Here is a 23821-nt window from a genome sequence, read left to right as displayed (position 1 = left end):
ATAACAGCAGTTTTAAAGGGAGGAGGCCATTCTCTTTGTGAATACAAGATTATACTATGTAGAGATCAACGGTGCCTATGCTATGCACCAGATTTTTAATAAAAATTCTAGATAAAATACCTCATATTGTAGAATCCCTTTTAACTGCACAGTGATAGTTTTGGTTAACTATCTGAAAGCAAACATGCTACAGACTGAGAAAAAAATTAATAATTACTATGATGCTTCTAATATAAAACACATAATATGGTTGACTTAAAAGGTTTTTTATAGTTCTGATTTGAGTAAGATTATGTAATGCTTAACTGTGTGACTTTTGTGAAGACAATATAAAATCAGCAATGAGATGCACGCAAGTAACCACAAAACATGTTTTCCCCTTCTACCTTACCAACTTACTTCAAAACTATTGGAACTAGAAAAGCACCAATATTAACTCTGCCTAATTTCCTCATTTTACAAGGATCGTAACTGATTAACAGCATAGATAGAATACAATGCAAATACTAAGAACTATGCTAAGTGCTGTGTGTGTGCGCTCAGTCGTGTCTGACTCTATGCTAAGTGCTTTACCTAAGCTTATTATAAAAGCCAAGTTAGAAACCACCTGGGTAAATTACACCCATTTTACCTGTAAGATAACTGAGGTTCAGGTAGTATTGCCCTCTTCAAGGTTATACAGAGCAGTGATCTGACTACTGCTTCAATAAAACTCCAAAGCCCATGTTTAACATTCTGGAGATTACTGTGCCTCAATAGCACATGAAACACATGAAACTCCTATCTAATGAAGGTCTTCCTATTTAATCGCCTGCCTAATATGTAATAACACCCTATTAAGATGACCAATTCCTGTAACTTCCCTTGTCCTATCTAAAATGTCCTATCTTTTCCTTCACGATCATCCAGTTTTTTGTTTTCTGGCAGAGTAACATTGGTATTAAAGTAGTCAACAATGCACAGTAACCTGTCAAACAAATTGCCCTCTAGGAAATTAAAAACCTTGTGGCTACAATAATCAAGGAACATACTTCATTGTTTTCATCCTGGCTCTGGTTTGCTATGGAATCTTTCATTAAGTATTTAAAAGTAATTAGAAAAACAGAAACCTTGATAGCCACGTTTTGTACAAAGAAAGCAATAGTTTAGAAGCAAGGAAAACTTCTAAATAAAACAAAGTTTAGTTACTATCAAGCCACTACCGAAGATATCTTATTTGTAAAACATGTTGAAGATAGTTAGCACAACAGAAAATTCTTTGTTTTGTGGTAGTAGAATTAAAAAAGCACTGAGTAAAAAATTAGGAAACAGGTAAAACTACCCCCTGCCCCAATTTGGATTTTTGTGTTTTAAAGCCCAAATATTTAAAAAATCATTGCATGGCTGAAGTCAATATGGATAAACAAAGCCAAAGCTGAAAATTATAAAAGTAGGCAACACTGAATACCTACCTTATGTCAGTCCCCATGCTAGGTACACTTTTATACAAGAGTTTTTAATCTTTCAGTTAAACCTTTTGAAGGAAGTATCACAATCTAAACACAGTCTTAAATAGTAAAAAAAAAAAAAAAAAAAAAAAATTTAAATATCTAAATTATACCCAGTATAAGAAATTACACCCCCAATTTGACTGTCAAAATTGTTCAACATCAAATTAATTAAATGACTCAGATTCAGAGCAACAGTTGGGTAAATTGTAATTTTTTTATTGGAAAACAAATATACAACTTGGAATGGATTTGAGGCAAATTGTGCCATAAGCAGATTTTCTTTAAGTGGCTAAAACAAAGTTTAAAAAGCAAGTTAACAATAAAAGAAAATGTTTCTGGTATAGGACCAGCAGTACAAAAAAATAGTGTACGAGTACCTGGATAAAACACCCGTTTTGCAATAGTGCAACTTTTAAGTACATATTGTTGACTGTCCGTAGTCCACGCAGAGTTACAACTCCACACTTCAACAACAACATGCTGACAATTCCTAAAGAAAACTACTCAAAAAAAAAAAAAAAAAAAAAGGCATAACCCAGATGTTCCCTCATTTGACCAACTCCATCTAAGTTTAGATGTGCAGAAGGGCTTAGATATATCCAGAGTAAGCCACATGCAACATGTTACTTGATCAATTTTCTAAAATAAGGTTTCAGGACAATGACAGTAAGATAAGGGAAGAAAACATGGAGGAATGAAGTCCTAATTACTATACATGCATATTTTTTTTGACAGTAGGGGGAAACCTTTTACAGATAAGTTACAAACAAAGAAAAGGCAAATAAACAATTTTGTACAAGAAATTTAACACATTCTGTACAATGTCTTCACTTTGCTGTCATCATTTGTACAAACTCTGAAAAAGAAGAAGTATACAAAGATGTTGAGTCAGTAGCAAAAGTCTGTTAAAACCAATCACACTTACTCAACTACTGAGCAGTTCCCACTCCCCTGTCTTTCCTCAAAATTATAAAGTACAGAGGAAAGCTAATTTACTGCTAAGGCTGGATTCTTCATAAATCAAAAATTATTTATGATTATTAAGAAATAAACCAAATTATTGCTTTAGTTTACAATATATGACATTTCTGAAGCATGTATAATTTCAGACTTAAAGCTAATTGGAGGGAAGGAGAATCCAATCAAAGACATTAAAGTCACCTTAATTCTGAGGATCCTGAAATAAGTTTAAAGAAGCTTTTCAAACTGTTCCACAATGGTTACCAAAAATTGTTTTATCCTAGTTTGGAGTGCAGTGCTTCTTTTAAAAGGGTAGAATCTGATAGTAAAGCACAAGATAAGGCTGTGACAGTGAAAAGACTTACCTTCATAGTTTACTTGACCATCACCATCAATATCTGCTTCCCTGATCATTTCATCAACCTCTTCATCTGTTAACTTCTCTCCAAGGTTTGTCATCACATGGCGGAGCTCTGCTGCACTAATATAGCCATTACCATCCTACAAAAAAATTTAGTAAAATGTCTGAGCAATATTATAGCTACAATGAGCTGGATAAGAAGTTTACTAAACTTCACATTCGGGAGCAAAATATACTTCAGAAATCCACAGAAACCTTTATTTAACTATTTCTTAGTTCCAAAGTCAATACCTCTTCTGCCACAAAACTAATACTCTCTCTCTCTCTCTCTATATATATATATATAAAATTATTGGGCTTCCCTCATAGCTCAGTTGGTAAAGAATGTTATTAGGAAATCTGCTTCTACGCTAAATTCTTAGAAAGCTTTTGCTTGATATTAAAGTATGTTGGCAAATAATCACAAAAACAAGTTTTCAAAGATTAAGAGATCCTAATATATTTAAAAATCCTCAAATTAAACGGAACAAATCCAGTTTCATATACTTACCTTATCAAACACACGGAATGCTTCTCTAATTTCTTCTTCACTGTCTGTGTCTTTCATTTTTCTTGCCATCATTGTCAGAAATTCCGGGAAGTCAATTGTGCCATTACCTGAGATGGTATTGGTTGAAATATTACAATATTTGAAATATTGTATTACAATAGAATTTAAATGCCCCTTCTTCAACTCCCTCTTCTCAAACCCAGAATTAAAAAGATGTACCATCAGCATCTACTTCATTAATCATGTCCTGTAACTCTGCTTCTGTGGGATTCTGCCCAAGAGACCTCATTACAGTTCCCAATTCCTTTGTTGTTATAGTTCCATCACCATCCTTGTCAAATAGTGAAAAAGCTTCTTTGAATTCTGTTTGAAAAGAAAACACAATCCAAATGTACAGGTTAAAAATAAAGTAACCTAAGCGAAATGTATTAATCAACTCTCAAAGCAAAGTTATTATATGGAGATAGGACCTGAAATGGGATTTTTATTCCTGAAGGATTAGGTGGAAAACCTTGTGGTATTTCAAACTTTTTTAGTTAATCATATGCTCATACTGATCTACCTGGGAGTTTTTTCCATCTAAAAATCTCACAGGGAACTCCAAAATCTAGACTAGATAAAAGTCAAATTATTGTTGAAAATGCAGAACCCAAAAACCCCAAATGTCTGGCTTCTGTATTTTCTGTTGAAGCTGCTCTGTGGAACACAACTCTAATTACAGATCTAACCTACACTCACAATAGAAAAGGAAACTATTGTTACCAAATACGTTTATTTCTATACAGCAACTGTACTACTTACAGTAATCCTTAAAAGTAAAAATTAAGTCCATTTAATCACTTACTAAATTAAAAACAAAAAACTTTATAAACTTTAGAACATGCATTAAGCTAGTTTCCTTTTCTGGAGGACAGAAGAGACTATCACCAAATAATCTGTAATGATGTTAACAATGGGATGATAAAGGTATGTATGGCCAGTTTTAACTGTTATCACTGCAAACAAAAATAATTTAGACCTCTCTTCAGAATATAAATTCAGAGCTTGCAACAAAATGAAATATATTATTGCCTAAAATCTTTAAGATACTATTGTGAAATGATGTTGCTTTTATCAATAGTTCACCACTACATTACATGGAAAGCTACTAGAACAGTCTAGGATACCCGAATACAGAGAAACTAGAGATTTACTTTAACAGTGCAAGAGCACATATTAATGAGCTAATAACAAAGCGAGTAGGAACAGAGATATTAGGCTCAATCAGCAAGTAAATACAAAAACATAAAACACAGAAACTAAAAGAAGAATTGGGAACTGAACTGCCTGGGCTTAAAAGAATTCCAGCTCTGCTACTAACCAGTAATGGAACCGTGGGCAAATTTTCCACCTCAGCGTCCTCATTTTTGTTACCTGGGGCTAATTGTACCTTCCCTGGTGGCTCAGCTGGTAAAGAATCCGCCTACAATGTGAGACCTGGGTTGGGAAGATCCCCTGGAGAAGAGAAAGGCTACCCACTCCAGTTTTCTCGTCTGGAGAATTCCATGGACTGTATAGTCCATGGGGTCACAAAGAATTTGGACACAATTGAGCGACTTTCACTTGTTCACTTGGTATCTACTTCCCAAATTAAATAATTAATATAAGTAAAGCACATTGAACTATGCCTGGCAAGTACTTAAATATCAAGAAAGAGATGATGTCGTTTTCCTGTAACCTTACACTGCCAAAGGGTCTCGCTATTTGTCTCCTGCATGTAGATCTGACCAAATTTCTTATCTTTTTTCTCTCCTTGGCCATTTCGTCTACGCCCACTAACGATGAAGACTTCAGTTAGTCCACTCATCTCTCTCAACGTATTATTTTTATTTCTGACATCCTACAGGACATCTCCCCCTAGCTGACCTCAAGGAAAACTTAATTAAAATGAATTCCATATATAGCAACCCTAGGAACACAAGCAAGTTACCTTAACTCTTTTCCCCTGAAACAAGGCCTGCTGAATTCTGCTATTTAAATACTGCCTGATTCTTTTTTTATCTCTACATCCAACATTTTGGTTAATGGCCCCATCATCTTTTATCTGGACTATCACAATAGCCTCCTAATGGGTTCTTTATTTAAAATTACCCACACAAGTACCTGAGTCCTATTACCATTTTGGATTATCCCATTATTTTCTTCTGCTTTGATTCTTTTAATTGTTTAGCTTTAGACTAGTATCACTGTACTAAGTGCTACTTACTCTCAATGCTAAACAGTCCACTCTATTTAAATGTTACTTGTTTTCAGAGGAACTTGTTTTCAGAGGAACTCACCCAATACTAGAAGCTTAGAACCAAACTACTGAATCTTATGAAAATATGCAGTACTAACCTAGACCAATTCAATGACAAAAGTAAATCAGTAATTCCTACAAAGAGCAGAATTTGATGAAAATATTTCCATTTTACCCGAGTTTTTTAAAAAACAGGATGTACAAATACTGTCTAGAAATATCATATATAACTATCATCATAATCATTTTACTAAATGACTTAATTTCAAAAACGATTTCTGAAAGATGCATGCTACACATTTATGTATGTTATAAATTTCAAGAAGTTTAAGAGGCAGAAATACCTGTAAAAACCTGAAATAAAAATAAACTGAAAAATACAATTTAAATTCACCTTTTATAGCTCACCACCTGTGCTTCAGAACTGGTTTAATCTTCATGTATAGATGCATATCATTTTAAACAAGTAATTCCCATAAATGACTTGAAATATAAACCTAGGAGTCAAAACTCCAATACACTGTAAGAAAACAGGTCCTGTCACAGAACAGCTTTCTTCAATATAACTGATGGAACCTCCCAAAATCTATTCTAGTTATGCCTAAGTTGAAACTTTCAGAAGTCATATTATTACTTGTTTTCGATTTTCATTAGCAACCACAGGATACCTCTCTATGTTTTACATAAATTCACATTATTATTAAAACAGGTTATCATGAAACAAGAAAAATCTAATGGCTGTTAACCAATTTCTACTTATTTATAAAATTCTGAACTTAATGATCCTTTAAAGGCCATATATTTAAATCCTTAAAGGCCTTTATTGAGTAAGATAAGTACTTTTTTTAAATCAAGTAAGTTTTATCCCTACACTGAAATTTAAAAGTTTAGGCATAAATTTCTTTAAAGAAAAAAATTATTTTACATTTTTCCTTTAAATACCAACAACTAACGACATCATTGCAAGTCATCAACAAAATTCACTTGTTATTATTGATGTCACACTAGACTGTTCTGGATTGCTCTTTAAGACCAGGGTAACAAACAATTCTAGGCACTTCACCTAAACTATAAGCGTACATTTTTCTAGGCCAAGTTACCTGCAAGGAATTTTAAGTCAGTCAGTATATGAAGATAAAGCTAACTGAAAAAGTACCTTAGTATATTTCAACTTTGCAACTCAAAAGTAAGGGACTCTAGGAGGAGGCAGAGTAATTGTTAGTATAGAGTAGGTACTACTTTAGAACATATCTGTGTGGCACACATCTTTGAAAATTTCTCTATTCAGGAAATATTTACTCAGTCCTTACTGTGTGGGAGGTAGTGGGGAAACAAGAGGAAATAAGAATTTTTATTTTAGTAGCATAAAAGCTTTAGCTCCTCTACCTTAAAGGTTCACTAAAACCTGGGCTCCAAGAATAGTCTTTATTAAAAGCCTAGGAAAAGGCAGGGTAGGGAAAGAACCAAAACAGATTTTTCTGCTACTCTCACTAGAATTTAATTATATGATAGGAACCAATGAAAAGACAGAATTTATCTTAAGGACAATATTCCATGAACTTTAAGTATCCTTTACAAAAATGCTATCAACCATTGAGGATTGATCCTCTTGTATTTAACAGACACAAACTACTTTTTAAAGAGTTGTATGTGTGTTTGGGAAAGGAGTAATGAGCACCAACTATGTAACCGGCACTTTGAATAATTCACTATCTACCCTAAAGTGAACATGCCGTGCCATGCAGAACTATCTGAGATTACGGAGAAACAAAGGCAAAGAAGACAGGTCTATTAGAGAAGGTAAGAACTTAAGATTGGAAATAATAGCCCGAGTCATACAGAAAAAACTATTACAGAATAACTTACATTTCATCAATATACCTAAAATACTATATATGAACAAAAGAAATCATTTCCAAAGCTCTGCTTGACTACTTCAACATACTCTATACACACAAATTTACCAACCTGAAAGAGCAAATTCCCAGCTTAAGTCAAATGCACATAATAAGAAATAAAAATAAAACCTGTCAAATTGGTCCTCAATGCTAATAGTTTTCTACTTTATACAGTCCAAGCAAATATTATCTGTGATGAGAATTTGAGATTATTGATTTCTGGCTCTGCCAAGTCTGTGTATGAAGTGTGGGGTAGTAAAGTAATATCTGAGTTCCAACTGGGTTTCTCAGTTTTCCCTAGTTAAAAAAAAAAAAGCTTTAGTGCTTTTGAGCACTTGAAACTCTTTGCCTATCAAGAAAACCACTGCAGTTAAAACTGCCTGATGCTTTCATTAGTAAATCTCTAATCGAAGTCAAGGAATAGTTTGAAAAGCATTTCAACCCTGAAATTAAAAAAACAAAAAACAAAACCAATTTAGAAGTTTCCCCAACCTTTTCTTAACTAGCCACCTCAAAAATATTAGAATAAAATCGAAAGTACTACTGGTTCAGCATAATGACATGACATCAGGTTTTACGTAACAATTTCACATCTCCACAGCAAACTAAAGGATACAAGACTTCTAAACTCATTTCAATAGCTGTCACTGCTTTTAAGATAAAACTCAAATTTGCTGTATCTAAAAAACAGAATACTAACTTTTGGATCTAAGTTTTTCACTAGAGAAATGGTTATCCCCTGATTGACCGACCATATGTGCAATTCTAAGGTTAAAATATCAGCTACTTTAAACCACGGTAAATTCAACATTCATTTTCTGACTTTACATTTCAAGTTAATTACCACTTGGCCTCTTTTCTTGTGGAGACTGGTTTGAAGTTGCAGAGTTAAAAACTGCCCAGAATTAATCTTTAGACTAAAATAACTTCAAGAAAAACAAAACAAAGAGCATCCCAACACCAGGCTCAAAAGTATACCTACATAACCTAAAAACATGTCTTTAACTACAGTTAGCCCCACACATCTTTCACAGTCAAGTTTACCTTCTCACTTGCCAGAGCAGGTTCAATTACTCTCTTATTACACTTACTTTTCCCATCTACTACACAGATCAAAGTCAATTCTTTCACACAAATATCTTTGAGAATGGCTTTTCAATTTATAAAATTCAACGGGTATAACCTAACAAAGTTATTTCTCACCCGCAATCTGCTCTTCAGTCAGTTGGTCAGCCTAAAAAGAAATCAAAGAAATAGGTAAGTGGCTTGACAGTATGTAGTTTAACAGTTACAGAAACAAATTTAAAAACACTTAGGGTTCATCTGGTTTCATAAACTTCTCAACTTCATTTAGTTCACTCCTTAGTACCAAACACGGGTGGGCAGAAAACACACTCTGGTTTATCTCCAAAGCTAAGCTACCTTGCCCCCAAGTTTAAGATGTGAAAAACATTTCAGATTATATTCAAAAGTCTAAATTTTACATAAATTAAAAAAAAGCAAATCTAGCACACTAACAGTACAAAAGTTTAATTGGAACTGTACTCTTCTAAAACAAGGATAGATGCAAAAGAAGCACTGTTTCCTTTTTCAAAGTTAGTATAAACTTAAGCTCATCTCCTCAGGTAGATAAAAACCATTAATACCAGAAATCTCCATCGAATCAAAAATAATAAACAAGAACTACATTTAAACTTTCCCTATAAGTGATTGAATACTTCACTTGGAAGTGTGATGTTCCAAACCTCAAAAAACCCAAAGATTACTAAGCAAAACTCTTATCTATCAAAAAGATAAAAATCCAAGCTGTACTGGTTGGGGCAACATGAAAGTTGCCAGTTTTACTCCTCACCTGCCATGTAACTGCAGAGAATCCAGGATTCTGAATATTTGAAGTACATTATTTACAAAATGTTAAGTCCACTTATTCATTTTCTTTTGATGTTTAAAATTCCAAAGTGATAAGGTTTGTGTTGTTTTTAGCCAATTGGGGGAAAAAAAGTTACTTGTTTTTACTTAAAAAAAAAAAAAAAATGCATGTTCAGGCATTTGCTGAAACCCATTATATATGTTGCTTTTGTTCAATCTTCACAACCCTAAATGGTATTAATAATACCATTAATACTTTTATCTTATAGATGGGGAAAAGGGCTAAGGTTAAATTTCAGGGAGCAGGAGCACAAAATTACTAACATGTAGGGTCAGAATTAAACACTTGTTGGACATATCCAATAACTCAAGTTTTAAATTCAGAGCACACTATAAAGATACTTGCAGAATAACAAGGTTCCCTGTTCCTCATGTGGCCTTCATCTGTGGACATGCACTGCTTATTGGAACATATATCCAGAGGCACTGACAAGAAATATCTTCCTTGCTAACATTCCTACCTACAGGAAGTCAAGAATACTGTGATTAATCCATTCACTTATTGATATGAAAGAAAAATAAACACTGCCTGGTTTCATCTTAAATGAACACACCCCTGGAAAGGATAATAACCTGAATATAGGATGGCATTCACATTTTCTCTAGGGGACAGCATGAAAACATTTGAGAAGAAACCCAGAAAAGAAGAAATTTCTTTGCCTGATCAATTTTGATTTGACCTTGAAGCAAACGCAAGGTCTTTAGAATCTACTTTTATCCTTACAAATCCCAATTCTCCAAGTATTTGGTATAAAATCTGATTGTGTTCTCTACAAATAAGAATTAAAACCCATCCACTGTTATTTTTTACTTGGTTAGAGGCTATAGATGATTTACCTCTGATCTAATTCCATCCTGCAGGACTTCTATCATTTCTAAAAGAAGGGTAACATGGCATGGTGGAAGAAAAAAAGCATGGTGCTTTGAGGCATCACTGGTTTAGTATCCCAGCTCTGCCACCATGTGACCTTGGACATGTTATTCAACCGCTCATTGTCAACTTCATCTATAACACAGAATATTAATACCTACCTTGCAGAGTCATTGTGCAGTTAGAAGCTATATATAAAGAGCTAGCCCCAAAAGTTCAGTGAAAATTACTTTATGTAAGTTAATTAACCAAAGAACCTACAATGTTAATATTAAACACCAACCTGACTAGTTCAACTTCCACAGTGAAGGTAGACAGGTGGGGCATTATCAAGCCCTTTACAGCAAACTCTTCATGTTCCTTCTTAAATTTGATTTAAGATGAGAAAATCTATTTCCACAAACCGAGGCCACAAGCCCAGGAACAAATAGGGCAGGAGAAAACAATTTAGGACTAACAATGTTAACCCAAAAGTGTGGAAAACACAGTAACATATGTGAAAGCTGAAAGAATGACTGCTATGTGCAGAAACTCAGACAGTGGGTTTTTCAACAAGTTGTGACAGAGGAGATTTTGGGAAGACTCACATATGAAAGCTGAGAAGGCTTTAGGAAGAAAAAAACCTTTCTTTTGTATTTACTACTAACCCAGAGTCCAAGGCTTTAAAATAACCTTCATCAGTAACTTTCAGACTAAAGACTACTGAAAGTAAAAACACAAAGCTCCCTAGCACTGTAATTTGTACGCTTTTTCCAATGACATGCAAATAAATTTGGTTCTTATTTTTGTCTATGCATAGTGTCATTTTCTTAGTAGAACTAGAAGAATTATACTTTTGGGAAAACTCAAGCTCATTAAAATGTGTTTATCTCAGTGAAGAGTAATTCACTAGAGAGACGACTACTTCTTACTCCTTTATGTCTACAAATATCGCTTTCAACTGCTACTGTCAACTCTAGAGAAAGCTCCCAAACGTTAGTATATGCTCAGGTTCCAGCTGAGACTTACTGGACTAGACTGTGCATTTTGAAGAACCACAGGTGATTTGTAAACACTAAGAAAAACAGAGTCCACTAATCTAGACTACATGTGTGACCTTAAGGGAATTATGTACCTATTTAACATTTCCCAAATGGCATTCAAAAGCAGGTATGGATACCATGGAGCTTATCTAGTGAAAGATTTTATAAAAATAATCCAAGATTCTTATCTCAATAAATATGAGTCCATAGGGTTGAAATGGAACAAACTTTCGTTTTGCATTCATTCCTGTTTACTCCAAGTATTTCTTAGATACAACAAAGACTTCCATGCTAAGCAAAAATTTTTCTAGTTTCAGAAGTCAGGTCATTTGTTTTACCTATATCAAAAGCAGCCTCTAAGTTATTTCAATAGAATTTAAAAGATACCTTTAATTCTGCTAGAACAGCACTTACTATACAGTATCTTGGCCCAAAGGGGAAACTAGAAGAAATTACTTAAAAATTAGGACCTTTACTAAAGGCCTAATTTGATCAGTCTACCTGAACCTAGAACTTTCAGTACTTTAATAGAGGCATAAATAATTTCTTTAGTCTAACAGAAACAGATCTTCTTGCTGTTCGATGGCTATTTATTTAGATTCAAGTGACCAAAAGTTCCACCTCTTCACATCTTTTACTTATCTCATCACCCCTGCTTCAAGTCTTCTTAAACTAATCAATCTCCCTTTCAACGACCATGTATCACCTATATGTAAACCCAAGAGCCACGTGAGCAAACTTATTCCGTATCAAATAAATGTTCATTCTTTGACTTTATGGAGTCCTAATTTTAAAACTTCAGGTCTTATAATTATAAAATTACCTACACCAGCGGTGAAGAACCTGCCTGCCAAGGCAGGAGACATAAGACAGGAGGGTTCGATCCTTGGGTTGGGAAGATCCCCTGGAGTAGGAAAGGGCAACCCACTTCAGTATTTTTGCGCGGAGAATCCCACGGACAGAGGAGCCTGGAGGGCTACAGTCCATAGGATTGCAAAGAGTCTGACACAACTGAAGTTAGCAAGGATGAGTCCCCAATATTTAGTTAACAATGACTGTCAAAAACACTCAAAACAGTAATGATGTGATCAGTAACTACAAAAGCTTACTTTTGGCAAAGGACCACGAAAGGGTAGATACAAACTGTGCCTCATCAAGAAAATCTGAGATCTTGATTTAATTATCAGATTGATTAGAAACAAAACTTATTTCTCATTTACATAAAAGTTCACCCAATTCAGAACCTTAATTACACGCCTATTTTCACCTAAAAGAATAAATTCCACCAGCATATTCAAATTTAGAATAAAATAATTAAAATATCAAAATGGAACGAGTACATCAAACAAATGTGAACTCCTCTCCCCACACCCATAACAGGGTGGAGGTTTCAGTTGGCAAGGATTCCCAACTCCTGTTTAAGATGTCACCTTGCCTCCTGGACACACCCATCGCCTGTAACCACTTGGCAGAAGGAACCACAAAGTAAGTATTGCAAATTACCGCTCTCATTAGACTTTTTTTAAACAGGAAAGAACAGGAGTTCCGGTCTCAAGTGACAGGAAAATGCTTTTTAAAAATCCCGTCCCCCAATATACTCTTCTATCACGATAGTCTTTGACAGCCATTAATGTACAAATGAATTAAACCGCACCTAAAAAAATAACCTGGCATTTCCGCTACGGTAATAGGGAGTTATTTTCAAAGGTGTTGGAGCGGGGCAATACAGGGTTAATGGATCTTAAACATTTCAACGTGCACGTGAGCACTCAGAAGAGGACTGTGGCCCCTGTCAAAGGCATCCTTCCGATTGTTACTAGAGGGTAAGATCGACTTTGGTAACAGAACGGGAGTCACCCCGGAGCTGGCTTTCGGTGAGTGAATAGAAAAACGCCTTTCAAACGCCAGCTGGAGTCTCTGGCTTTCTCTAACGAGATGCGCAGTGCGAGGCTGCGCCTGACTTCAGATATAGTCATTTCCTTCAACGACAAAACCACTTAAATTTTTGTTAGAAATATTTAGCCTGCGGCTGGAATTAGGCCTCAAGGCCCATATGTAGCAGAAAGATCAGGATTCACCGAGCTTCCTTCTCGCCGCCGGGGGTGGGGTGGGGGGAGGGGGAGGGGTGGGGGGGATGGGAATCGGACGAGGCTGCCCTCCTCAAACGTTGCCCGACCGGACGACCCCGCAGCGCCGCGGGACGCCCAGACCTCCGCATTCCTGCAGGTGCCAGCGCAGAAGCTGGGGCTCGAGCCGGGTCTGGCGGGCGACGGCCGCGGTCCCGACCCGCCCCGCCCCCGGCCGCTCCCCGCGGACTCGGCCCACTCAGCTTGTCCGCCCGCCAGCTCGCGCGCCCCCAGCTCCCTCCCGGCCCAGCACGCGGGGGCTGCGGGCTAACGGCGGCGCGGGCGCTCGCCCCGGGCCTCGCGCGCTCCCGCCCGGCCCCTCGGCGCATGGCGGCCGCGCGCGGACAAAGGCGCTTCCTGGCGCCCGCACCAACCGTCCGTTGGGCTTTTGAATACGGCCCCTGGCTGACCTTTTGAGATGCCCGACCCAAGGCTTCTGCGCTCCGGCTCCTCCCGCCCTTTAACCCTCGCCTACCCCGGGTGCCCCCGCCCCGGCTCCATCCACATCCAGCCTCTAAGGAGCCCGAAGGTCCCGGGGGCGGTGCGCCTGGCCCCCAGTACACCACGGGACACCTCCCTGAGGAGAGTGGGGGTTGGGAAGCACCTGCGACACAACCGCCGCGGACGCCCCCAGCCTCTGGCGCGCCATCCCCCTGGCGAAGACCACTCCTAGAGAGTGTGAGAAAGGTTAGTTCCCTTTCGTCAGTTCACTTCAGCCTCTTACCCCCCTACAGGCCGAGCGCCCGCAGCTTAGCGACGCACTCACCATGCTGCAAGCGCTACCGGTCTCCGGGACGCAACCACACAACCACTCAGCTCGCTCGCTCCACTCGGACTAATTCTCCCCTCCGCCCCCAGCGCCTCATAAACACCTCCCTCCGCCAGATCCCTCCGCCACACTTCAAGATAACGGAACATCATAAACGAGTCCCGGCCAACCCCCCTCCCCTCCCAACTCCTCTCGAGACCCTTTTATCCACAATTACGTGATAGACGATGCAAAAGATAAAGGGAAGGGGACGAACGGATGACGTAACTGTGTTTCACTCCCTAGCGAGCCGTTAAAGAGCCGGTAGAGTGGCTCCTGAGAGGCGCTACTTTGCGGCGCGGAAGAGCATCGTAGTAGCGACGCGCAGCGCGATGATCGTTGAGCCCTCCTCTGATTGGCTGGTTCGTACCTGCAATGCGTCACTGGGGCTCGCAGCCGCTGCCGGGACGCGGTGCAGCTTCTGCCGTTGCGGCTCGGGCCGCGCTGTCCTGGCAACTGCGCTTGGCTGGAAAGCTTTCCTCCTCCACCCATCCTTCCTCGCCACATTTGCACGAACGCTTTCCCGCCCCGGTGTAGGGGGGGGTCTACGAAAATAGCGATTAAGAATGAAGCTGAAGACCCAGTGAAACCCGTTTCCCGCACTCTTCATCTCATCTTCGTTTATCCGCCTTGTGGAGGCCACACGTTTACCATGTAACTCCCCCACAAAGCGAAAAGTGAAAATCACAGTCGTGTCCGACTCTTTGTGACCCCATGGAATTCTCCAGGCCAGAATACTGGAGTGGGTATCCTTTTCCTTCTCCAGGGGATCTTCCCAGCCCAGGGATCGAACCCAGGTCTCCGGCATTGCAACCAGATTCTTTACCAGCTGAGCCCACAAAGCCCATGAAAATCTTGGTAAGGGCGAATGCAGCTGCTCACCTGACTAATCCTAAAGGAACGTGCGTTTATACTTCCCCTTTGCCTTCATCATGGGGATAATTTACCAGAAGGGAAAAATATTTTTAAAAACGCAGGATACAAAATTCCAATAGTCCCTTGATACTGTGGAATAGGCTTGGAGTGAGACCTGGGTATGAGTACTGGTTGGGTCACTTTTGTTACATGTATAACCTTGGATGAGTCATTTAATCTTTAGCCTCATTTGTAAAATGGAGGTTACAATACTTATCTTGAAAGGGTACAAGAATTAGAATCATATAAAGATTAGCATCCAGGTAAAGTGTTGAAGTACCGGGTACAGGGTAGACACACAGTGGTTACTATAATAAAACCATAGTATCGTGTATATGTGATCATACTGAGTTTCCTAAAGAATTTGCCCTTTTGAGTCTTTAATCTCTCAGGTTTAAATGAACATTTTTGAAGCCACATAGAAATTAGCTCTGGAATTGGCATCCTTGTGCACTGTTGGTGGGAATGTAAAACGGTACAGCCGCTTTGGAAAATAACATGTCAGTTCCTTAAAAAAATTAAAAATAGAATTACCATATGATCCAGTAATTGTGCTTCTTGGTATATACTCAAAAGAACTGAAAGCAGGATCTTAGAGATATTGTCACACCCATGTTCATGGCACTATTCAAGACAGCTAAAATGTAGAAGCAATCCAAGTGTTCATCAGCGGATGAATGGATAAGCAAAATGTGGTATACATTTGTTGTACATAAATGGCATACTATTTGGTTTTAAAAATGCTGCAATATGCCACAACATGGATGAACTTCAAGGACATTATGCTAAGTGAAGTAAGTCACAAAAAGTCACATACTGTATGATTCCATTCACTTGAGGTATTTGGAATAGTCAAAAATCACAGAAACAGAAAGTAGAATGATGGTTGTCAGGGAAAGGGGGAATGAGGAGTTATTGTTTAATGGGTATAGATAAGAGATTCAATATTACAAGATGAAAATAGTTGTGGGGATGGATGGTGATGGTAGCACAACATTACGCATTTAGTACCACTGAACTCTACACTTTAAAATGGTTATGATGGTAAATTTTATATGCATTTTGTCACACATGAAAATGTTTTTAATTTTTGAACTTTTAATTTGGAAAACTTCAGATATAAACTATATACAAGTGGACTGTAGCCTACCAGGCTCCTATGTCAATGGAATTCTCCAGGCAAGAATACTGGAGTGGGCAGCCATTCCCTTCTCCAGGGATATACAAATGGAGAGAAAAGTATAACAAGAAAAGTACCAATCATTCAGGTTTACCAGTTTACAGCATTCTGTCATTCTTGTTTCATACATTCCCCTATACCCCATTTAAAAACAATTACCTTCTTCAGTTCAGTTGCTCAGCTGTGTCCAACTCTTTGTGACCCCATGAATCGCAGCACGCCAGGCCGCCCTGTCCATCACCAACTCCTGGAGTTTACTCAGACTCATGTCCATCGAGTCGGTGATGCCATCCAGCCATCTCATCCTCTGTCGTCCTCTTCTCCTCCTGGCCCCAATCCCTCCCAGCATCAGGGTCTTTTCCAATGAGTCAACTCTTCACATGAGGTGGCCAAAGTATTGGAGTTTCAGTTTCAGCATCAGTCCTTCCAACGAACACCCAGGACTGATCTCTTTTAGGATGGACTGGTAGAATCTCCTTGCAGTTCAAGGGACTCTCAAGAGTCTTCTCCAACACCACAGCTCAAAAGCATTAATTCTTCGGCGCTCAGCTTTCTTCACAGTCCAACTCTCACATCCATACATGACCACTGGAAAAACCATAGCCTTGACTAGACAGATCTTTGTTGGCAAAGTAATGTCTCTGCTTTTTAATATGCTATCTAGGTTGGTCATAACTTTCTGGTCCCACCCAAAATAAGCAAGGGTGTGTATAACCTGGAATATTTAACAAGTGAATAGCAATAATTTACCTACCGTATAAACTCATTTGAAAATAATGTAATTGTTACCTTAGAGGGGGCTTAGAAGGCACAGAGGAGAGGTTCCAAAGAGGGTTCCTAGAGAACATGACTCCTACATTGAGTCTGACATGATAATGGGCCAGGAAAAAGCTAAAAGGCAGGGAGGAATAGAGCAGCAAGTTCAGATGAAAGAAAGAACAAAGAAAGGCAAAATTACATGGCACAATGGAGGAGCGTCATTGGTTAGGCATTACCAGGGTGAGCCCACTTCAGGAGATAGTGCTGGGAAGTTAGGAAGAAACTAGCAATTCATGCTCAAACTGCAGTTCCTCAAGAATGTTGATAGAATCACTGCCCAGAAAAAATCCTCTTAGGCCACAACAAAATTTTATAATTTTCCGGTAAAAATCACAACCTTGTAAAACCTAATGAATAGTATTTTCAGCAAACCAAGGTAAGATCTGCTTACTGAGAAAAAGGTTCCCTCCAGAATACCTCCAGAATGCCCAACAAGACCAAAATGCTTTCTTAACAGCTTATCTGAACCAATTTGGAAAGCCTCGGTGGAATTTAACCTGCTTTAAACAACTTAGACTGGAGAAGGCAATGGCAACCCACCCCAGTACGCTTGCCTGGAGAATCCCAGGGACGGGTGAGCCTGGTGGGCTGCCGTCTATGGGGTCGCACAGAGTCAGACACGACTGATGCGACTTAGCAGCAAACAACTTAGGCTTCCCTGGTGGCTCACATGGTAAAGAATCTGCCCGCAACGCAGGAGACCCTGGGTCAGGAAGATCCCCTGGAGAAGGGAATGGCTACACACTCGAGTATTCTTGTCTAGAGAATTCCATGGACAGAGGACCCTGATGGGCTACAGTCCATGGGGTCACAAGAGTCAGACACTGAGAGATGAACATTTTCAAACTAAGACATTTTCTCAAGCCATCTAAAGTATTTCTTTCACTAGACCAGAGGTGGATTCTCTTTCTTTCAGTCATGTGAATCAGACACGAAGTAAGAGCTCTTTCGATTAGTGTTGGCAACCCAGTGACCTTCCTGTCAGATGAATGACTATGCAGTAAAAACTCTGGACCCCGCCCCGTGTGCTTCTATTGTCCTTGCTAATATGGTGATGTATTGATGTCACAGGGGGAGGGCTTAATTAACTTACCCCACCAATGAAACATGGGCTTCCCTGGTGGCTCAGACAGTAAAGAATCTGTCTGTAATGCAGGAGACCCAGGTTCCATCCCTGGGTTGGGAAGATCCCCTGGAGAAGGAAATGGCAACCCATCCCAGTATGCTTGCCTGGAGAATTCCATAGACAGAGGATCCTGGCATGCTATAGTCCATAGGGTTGCAAAGAGTTGGACACAGCTGAGCTACTTTCACTCATGAATGAAACACACTCTACCACTGAGAATGTTACTTAAAAGTGGGTAACTGCGTCAGAATTGAGCTGAAATCAGAGCCCTAAGGTCACTCTCCCATTATCCTTCATTCTGATATCACCCAAGTCTAAGATTTCCCTCAGACATTTGTCTCTGATTCTTCCTCGATGGAAGAGCCATCAACAGTTTTTTTTCCTTCAGGCTAATCATTAAGAATATTCTCTCTTTATACAATACCCCACCAGTAGGCAGTGCTTTTACATGTGAAATTTTTAATGATCAGAAGTTGAATGACATAATGAATAATCAGTTCTTCTAGAAAATGAATTTTTAAAGGGATTGATGTATAATGTATAACTAGTTTGAGTGTAATATACAGGTGCACGCTTACAGACAGATGTATTGAATCAAAGAGCTTTTAAACAAATATTTGGTAATGAAATATGTCTGTTTAAAGATAATACAGAAGAGTTCTTCCTGGTTTCTTAGGTTGAATTTTATTAAGGCCTCTCTTGCAAAACCTTCCTTGCTGACCTCTCTAATAAGAGAAAGAAAATGAGGGGGGAAAAAAAAGTCAAGACATACATTTAAAGACATTGTGGTTTTTGTGTATTTGAGACTGTTCCAAATCAATTTATTTATAGAGCATTTGTCTTCCACAAGATGACATACAGTGCAGCTTGACTTTGGCAACTGCCAGCTGAGAAGCAAAGTTGGTGACTAACCATTGCATCAAGGCCTGGGAGGTTGGTTGTCTACTTTTCTCTCCTGACTGGTGAGATCTTACAGCTTTCTACCTTTGTCTATCCTGGGAAAATAATAATTCACTTCCCCTCCAGGCCTCAGTTCCTCAATTTGCAGAATAGAGATAACACAAGCCCCATCCTTTGACTTCCTTTCTGTAGCTTCTCTCTTCCAGCCAGCTGTGCTATGAACAAAGGCAGAGGACAATCTCAGTGGCATTCTTTTTTTTTTTTTTTTGACTGTGCAGGGTCTTTGTTGCTTTGTGCAGGCTTCCTCTAATTGCAGAGAGCAGGGGCTGCTCTTCATTGTGGTGTTCAGGCTTAGTTGCTCTGCAGCATGTGAAATCTTCCTGGACCAGGAATCAAACCCACGCCCCCTGAATTGGCAGGTGGATTCTTATCCACTGTACCACCAGGGAAGTCCCACAGTGGCATTCTGGATTGCAGGTCCTGTGTGATTCTCAACAGGTGAAAGAATTAAGCCCTAAATGCCCTAAGGCACTGACAGTGTGCATCAACTCCTCTCCTATGCATCTAGAATAGAACTTGTTTTTACACCAACCTGGAGAGAGATGAGAAAATAGTACTCAGATGATTTTCTTGTTCTGTGGTTCACATAAGGAGCCCTGGTTGAGAAAAGGAAGCTATCCCCTTCCAGGACTACAGGGCAAAACAGAGCTGGGACTGGAATACAACCAGGTCATGAGAATGTCTTGCCCACAGCATCGTCAGTTTGATGAGGAGTGAAGAGTATAGGGAAAACACTGAATCCTCCAGACTTACTCAATGCGCTTGTGCTCATATACACATGGAAAAAGCTGAGTGTCATTAACTTTGATATTGACACTCTGCCACTCACTCATTTATTCATTAAAAAAAAAAAGATATCAATTTAGGGTGACTAACCATCTAGGTTTGCCTAGAATTGAGGGGTTTCCTGGGACATAGGACTTATATTGCTGAAACCAGGCAGTTACAGTAAAATTAGGGTGGTTGGTCACCCTAGAAACCATGATCACTCATTTAATAAATACCAGCAGTCTATTATGTGCTATAAATGTGCAATGAGAAGAATGAGTTATGATAAGAATGACCCCAGGGGCACATAGGAAGACAGCCCAATGGGCAAGAGGAAGACTTCCTAGAGAATGTAATCCACAGGAATTGGGTTAAGGTAGAGAAAGAGGGAAAGGTGTTTAAAGCAGAGAGAAGAAGCAGTAAAGAACAGAGACATTGTCCTCACCATCATCACTTCTACCATCCTCATGACACTTGCAGCCACTGGTGATTGGTTGCTTTCCTCAGGCCAGGCCCTCTGCTGATCATTTTATATACACTGTCCATTTTATTGACCATTCGATTCCTCTTGAAACCCTCTTCTTGCTTGGCTTTTGGAATTTAGCTCTACTAGTACTTCTCCTACCTCTCTGGCAGTGTCTCTGCAGGCTCCTTGGCTGGTTCCTTCACCTATTCCTTAAAAGATGGCATGTCTCCAGGTTTACACCATGGCTCTCATTTCCTGTGACTTTGGATACCCACTGTGGCACCCTCCCCGCTTGCACAGCTGTGGCTCTGTGCTGATCACCCCCAAATACAGATGACCAGAGGGAAAGCCTCTCCTCAATTCCTGATTCGCATTTTCAGCTACTCAGGATCACCTGAACATTTGTAGGCTCAGTCAAGAGTACAAATGGAGGATTACACAGCATATGTTAAATGTGTTAAAGTCATAAATCAATCTAATGAACAAATAACATATATTCTATCCTCCTACCTTGATGGATAAACTTTCATAATAACCTGGAAGGCTGTGGTCAATTGTAGAAGTTCAGATTTCCACACCAGACCATGAAGTGTGAGGAAGCCATCCTCTAACCCACGGCGTACAGTTCTCCTCTCACCCTCAGTCCATCACATACTACAAGGGGGCTGGCATCAATATGTGCACTCACTCTGGTCCTTGTGACCAAGTCCATCATCAGCCCCACAAATAGCTGCTTCTCAACCATCCCTCAGAGTCTAGGAGCATGCACTCCATAGACACAGTCTGATCACTAGAGAGTGGACCAGAGAAAGAAGTCAGCACAGGCCCTGGAAGCAGGATCTGTGCTATCTGAGCAAGGAATTCTGTGATCCTGGAGACCTAGAGGAGTCTTGAGTAGGAGAGAGTGTGGGCTCTGCGTAGGGAGGTCCCTGTGGCCCTATGTGGAGGTGTGCATCTGGAGGAGGGCCAGAGCGGGGCTGTGAGACAGGGTCCTCTCTTGCAATCCTAAATGTGTCTACTGACAACTCCTCTTACAGGCCTTCAGGCCCTGAAACATCACATCAAACACTGAACCCAGCATTATTTCACCTGGATCTGCTTTCCTGTATTCTGGTCTCATTGAAAAGTGCCTCCCTCCATCCCATCATCCAAGCCACACTACTTGCAGATACCTATGTCTTTGCTCCTGCTGCTTCCTCTGCCTGGAACATCCTTCTTTGTATTCCTACTACCTGCTGGACATCCATTCATATTTTCCCCGAGCATCATATTCTCTGTGATGTCTTCCTAACCCCACTAGCCCTTTCTCCTTTGTCCAAAGAGAAAGAATCACTCTCTCTCAAAATATCCTTATAGATTAGCTGCCTCAGTGAGACTGAGTTCCTTCAGGGACTTTAACTATCTTTGTACCCTCACTATCTTGCATGGTGCTAGGACATGGCTGATGTTCAGTAAATTTGTTGACTGAATAAGTGGATGAACAAAGATATTATTGTTTTGTACATGGCTTTTCCACGTGACTTTAATAGCACTCAGAAGATTTTTACAAAGCATGAGTTGTCTTATGAACACCAAAATCTTTTTTATCAGAGACAGTAGCCAGAGGATAATTCTCATCTTATGTAAGTTTTATTTAAATCAGTTTGAAAATGCTAAATATGTACTTAGTCAAATATAATTTTCATCTTCCTTGGAATTTTTTGGATGTCATTATACAATAATTGTTTATACAATTTTTAGATTATAATTTTTTCTCATCTTTATTTTGAGAATTTATGATTCAGGCTATATTAGTTTGATGAAATTAAGAATTAAAGCAATTAATCACATAATTAAGCTAAAAAAATTGTGCTTTCAACTTTGAATGGTTTCACAGAAAAGAAGTAATTGGGAAAAAAAAAAAAAAAGTAATTGATGTTGTGGTTCACATTGTGTTGGTAGTGTGGGGGCCTCCATGGAGGTGTGAATTCTCTGCAATGGTACCTCAAATTTTAACTTCATTTTCTTCATATTAACTTTATCAGGTTAAAATCAGGATTCCCATTCTCAGGACTGAGAAGTTGTCATTATTGGGGGTCCTCTCTTTCTTTCTCCTTGTTTTCCATTCCCTATCTGATCATCTGGCCAATATTTCTAGGTTCTGTTCAGAGAACTTATAGTAAATCTTCATTTTTTCTCTTTTTTTGTTTTTTATTTTTTTATTAGTTGGAGGCTAATTAAATCTTCATTTTTTAATGTCTTAAACTAAACTAAGTGAGGTGTTTTCCTTAAGTGACTTCCCTCTGCCTGAGAAAAGGGGTGTCACTTAGGGAAACATCTCCTTTCTATTACTGCCATATTATGTTCACTGGCTTCAAAGTGAAGTAGTCAGAGCCCCTGCCATTCATGTAGGGGCTGAGGGGCAGAGAGGTGCCCCTATTACAATAATAGGATCGATTAGGAATAAAAGAGCTTCTGTTTTTCCAGAGATAAGCTTTTTCTCTGACTGCCAATTTCCTCAGAAATTTAGTTCTCAATTTATCTTTAAAACTTTGGACAGAAAAGTTGAAAGAAGAGTACAATAAATCATTCATGTACCATCCACTTAGATTCAACAATGGCTAACTGTATTTGCTTTCTCTTTCTCAGTCTCTGTCTCTCTAAGCATACATGTGCATGTGCACACACACACACATACAAATGTGAAAAATTTTTTGATGAACCATTTGACACTAAGTTACAGACATTACACTTCAGCCCTAAATTTAAGCATATTTCTCCTAAGAATAAGGATATTTTCCTAAAAGGCACAACACTATTACCACATTTTAAAAAAATCCCTTAATTTTATCTTTGATCCAGTCTATACTTAAGTTTCTGTAATTGTCCCTGAAATGTATTTTATGGCTGTTTCATTTTTCCTAACCAGATCTGACAAGGATTACACTTTGCAAGGTTGTGCCTCTTTAGACTCTTTTAATTTTTTTAATCTGGATCGGTTTCCCCACCTTTGTTGTTTGCTCAGGATATTGATATTTTGAAGAATCCTGTACAGTTTTCTTTCACAATGTCCACACTCTAGATTTGTCTGATTGTTTCCTTCTAGTGTCATTTAACTTGTTCCTCTATCCCTCTATTTCCTATATAGTAGAATTTAGGTCTTAAGGTTTCACAGATTTAAGATGAAGACTTTTAGCAAAAATACTTCACAGGTAATATTGTGTATTTCACACTGCATCATCTCAAGAGCACGTAACAGCCATTGTTCCACTCTTAGTGATGACAAATTTGATGACTTAGTTAAGATGGCATTTA

The 23821-nt window shown here is 39.0% G+C and overlaps 1 protein-coding gene across 2 annotated transcripts; it reads right to left on the bottom strand.

Annotated features, from left to right (window-relative positions):
- Positions 1–1680: 1680 nt before the first annotated feature.
- On the bottom strand, positions 1681–14373 carry CALM2 (calmodulin 2). Of its 2 annotated transcripts, none has more exons than XM_061155471.1 (6): positions 14252–14373; positions 8741–8771; positions 3581–3724; positions 3362–3468; positions 2816–2951; positions 1681–2346 (listed from the first exon to the last, which is right to left on the bottom strand). In XM_061155471.1, the coding sequence occupies exons 1-6, from the start codon at positions 14252–14254 to the stop codon at positions 2318–2320; spliced, it is 450 nt and encodes a 149-aa protein (XP_061011454.1). In that variant the 5' UTR covers positions 14255–14373; the 3' UTR covers positions 1681–2317. The 2 variants fall into 2 exon arrangements, with proteins under 2 accessions (XP_061011454.1, XP_061011453.1); XM_061155470.1 differs by lacking the exon at positions 14252–14373 and adding an exon at positions 9813–9919.
- Between the last annotated feature and the right edge of the window lie 9448 nt (positions 14374–23821).

The sequence above is a fragment of the Dama dama genome, chromosome 11, assembly GCF_033118175.1.
Source record: "Dama dama isolate Ldn47 chromosome 11, ASM3311817v1, whole genome shotgun sequence".
In the NCBI taxonomy this organism is placed as follows: domain Eukaryota; kingdom Metazoa; phylum Chordata; class Mammalia; order Artiodactyla; family Cervidae; genus Dama; species Dama dama.
Note: the sequence above shows the minus strand (reverse complement) of the source record. Positions and strands in the feature narration are given on the sequence as shown.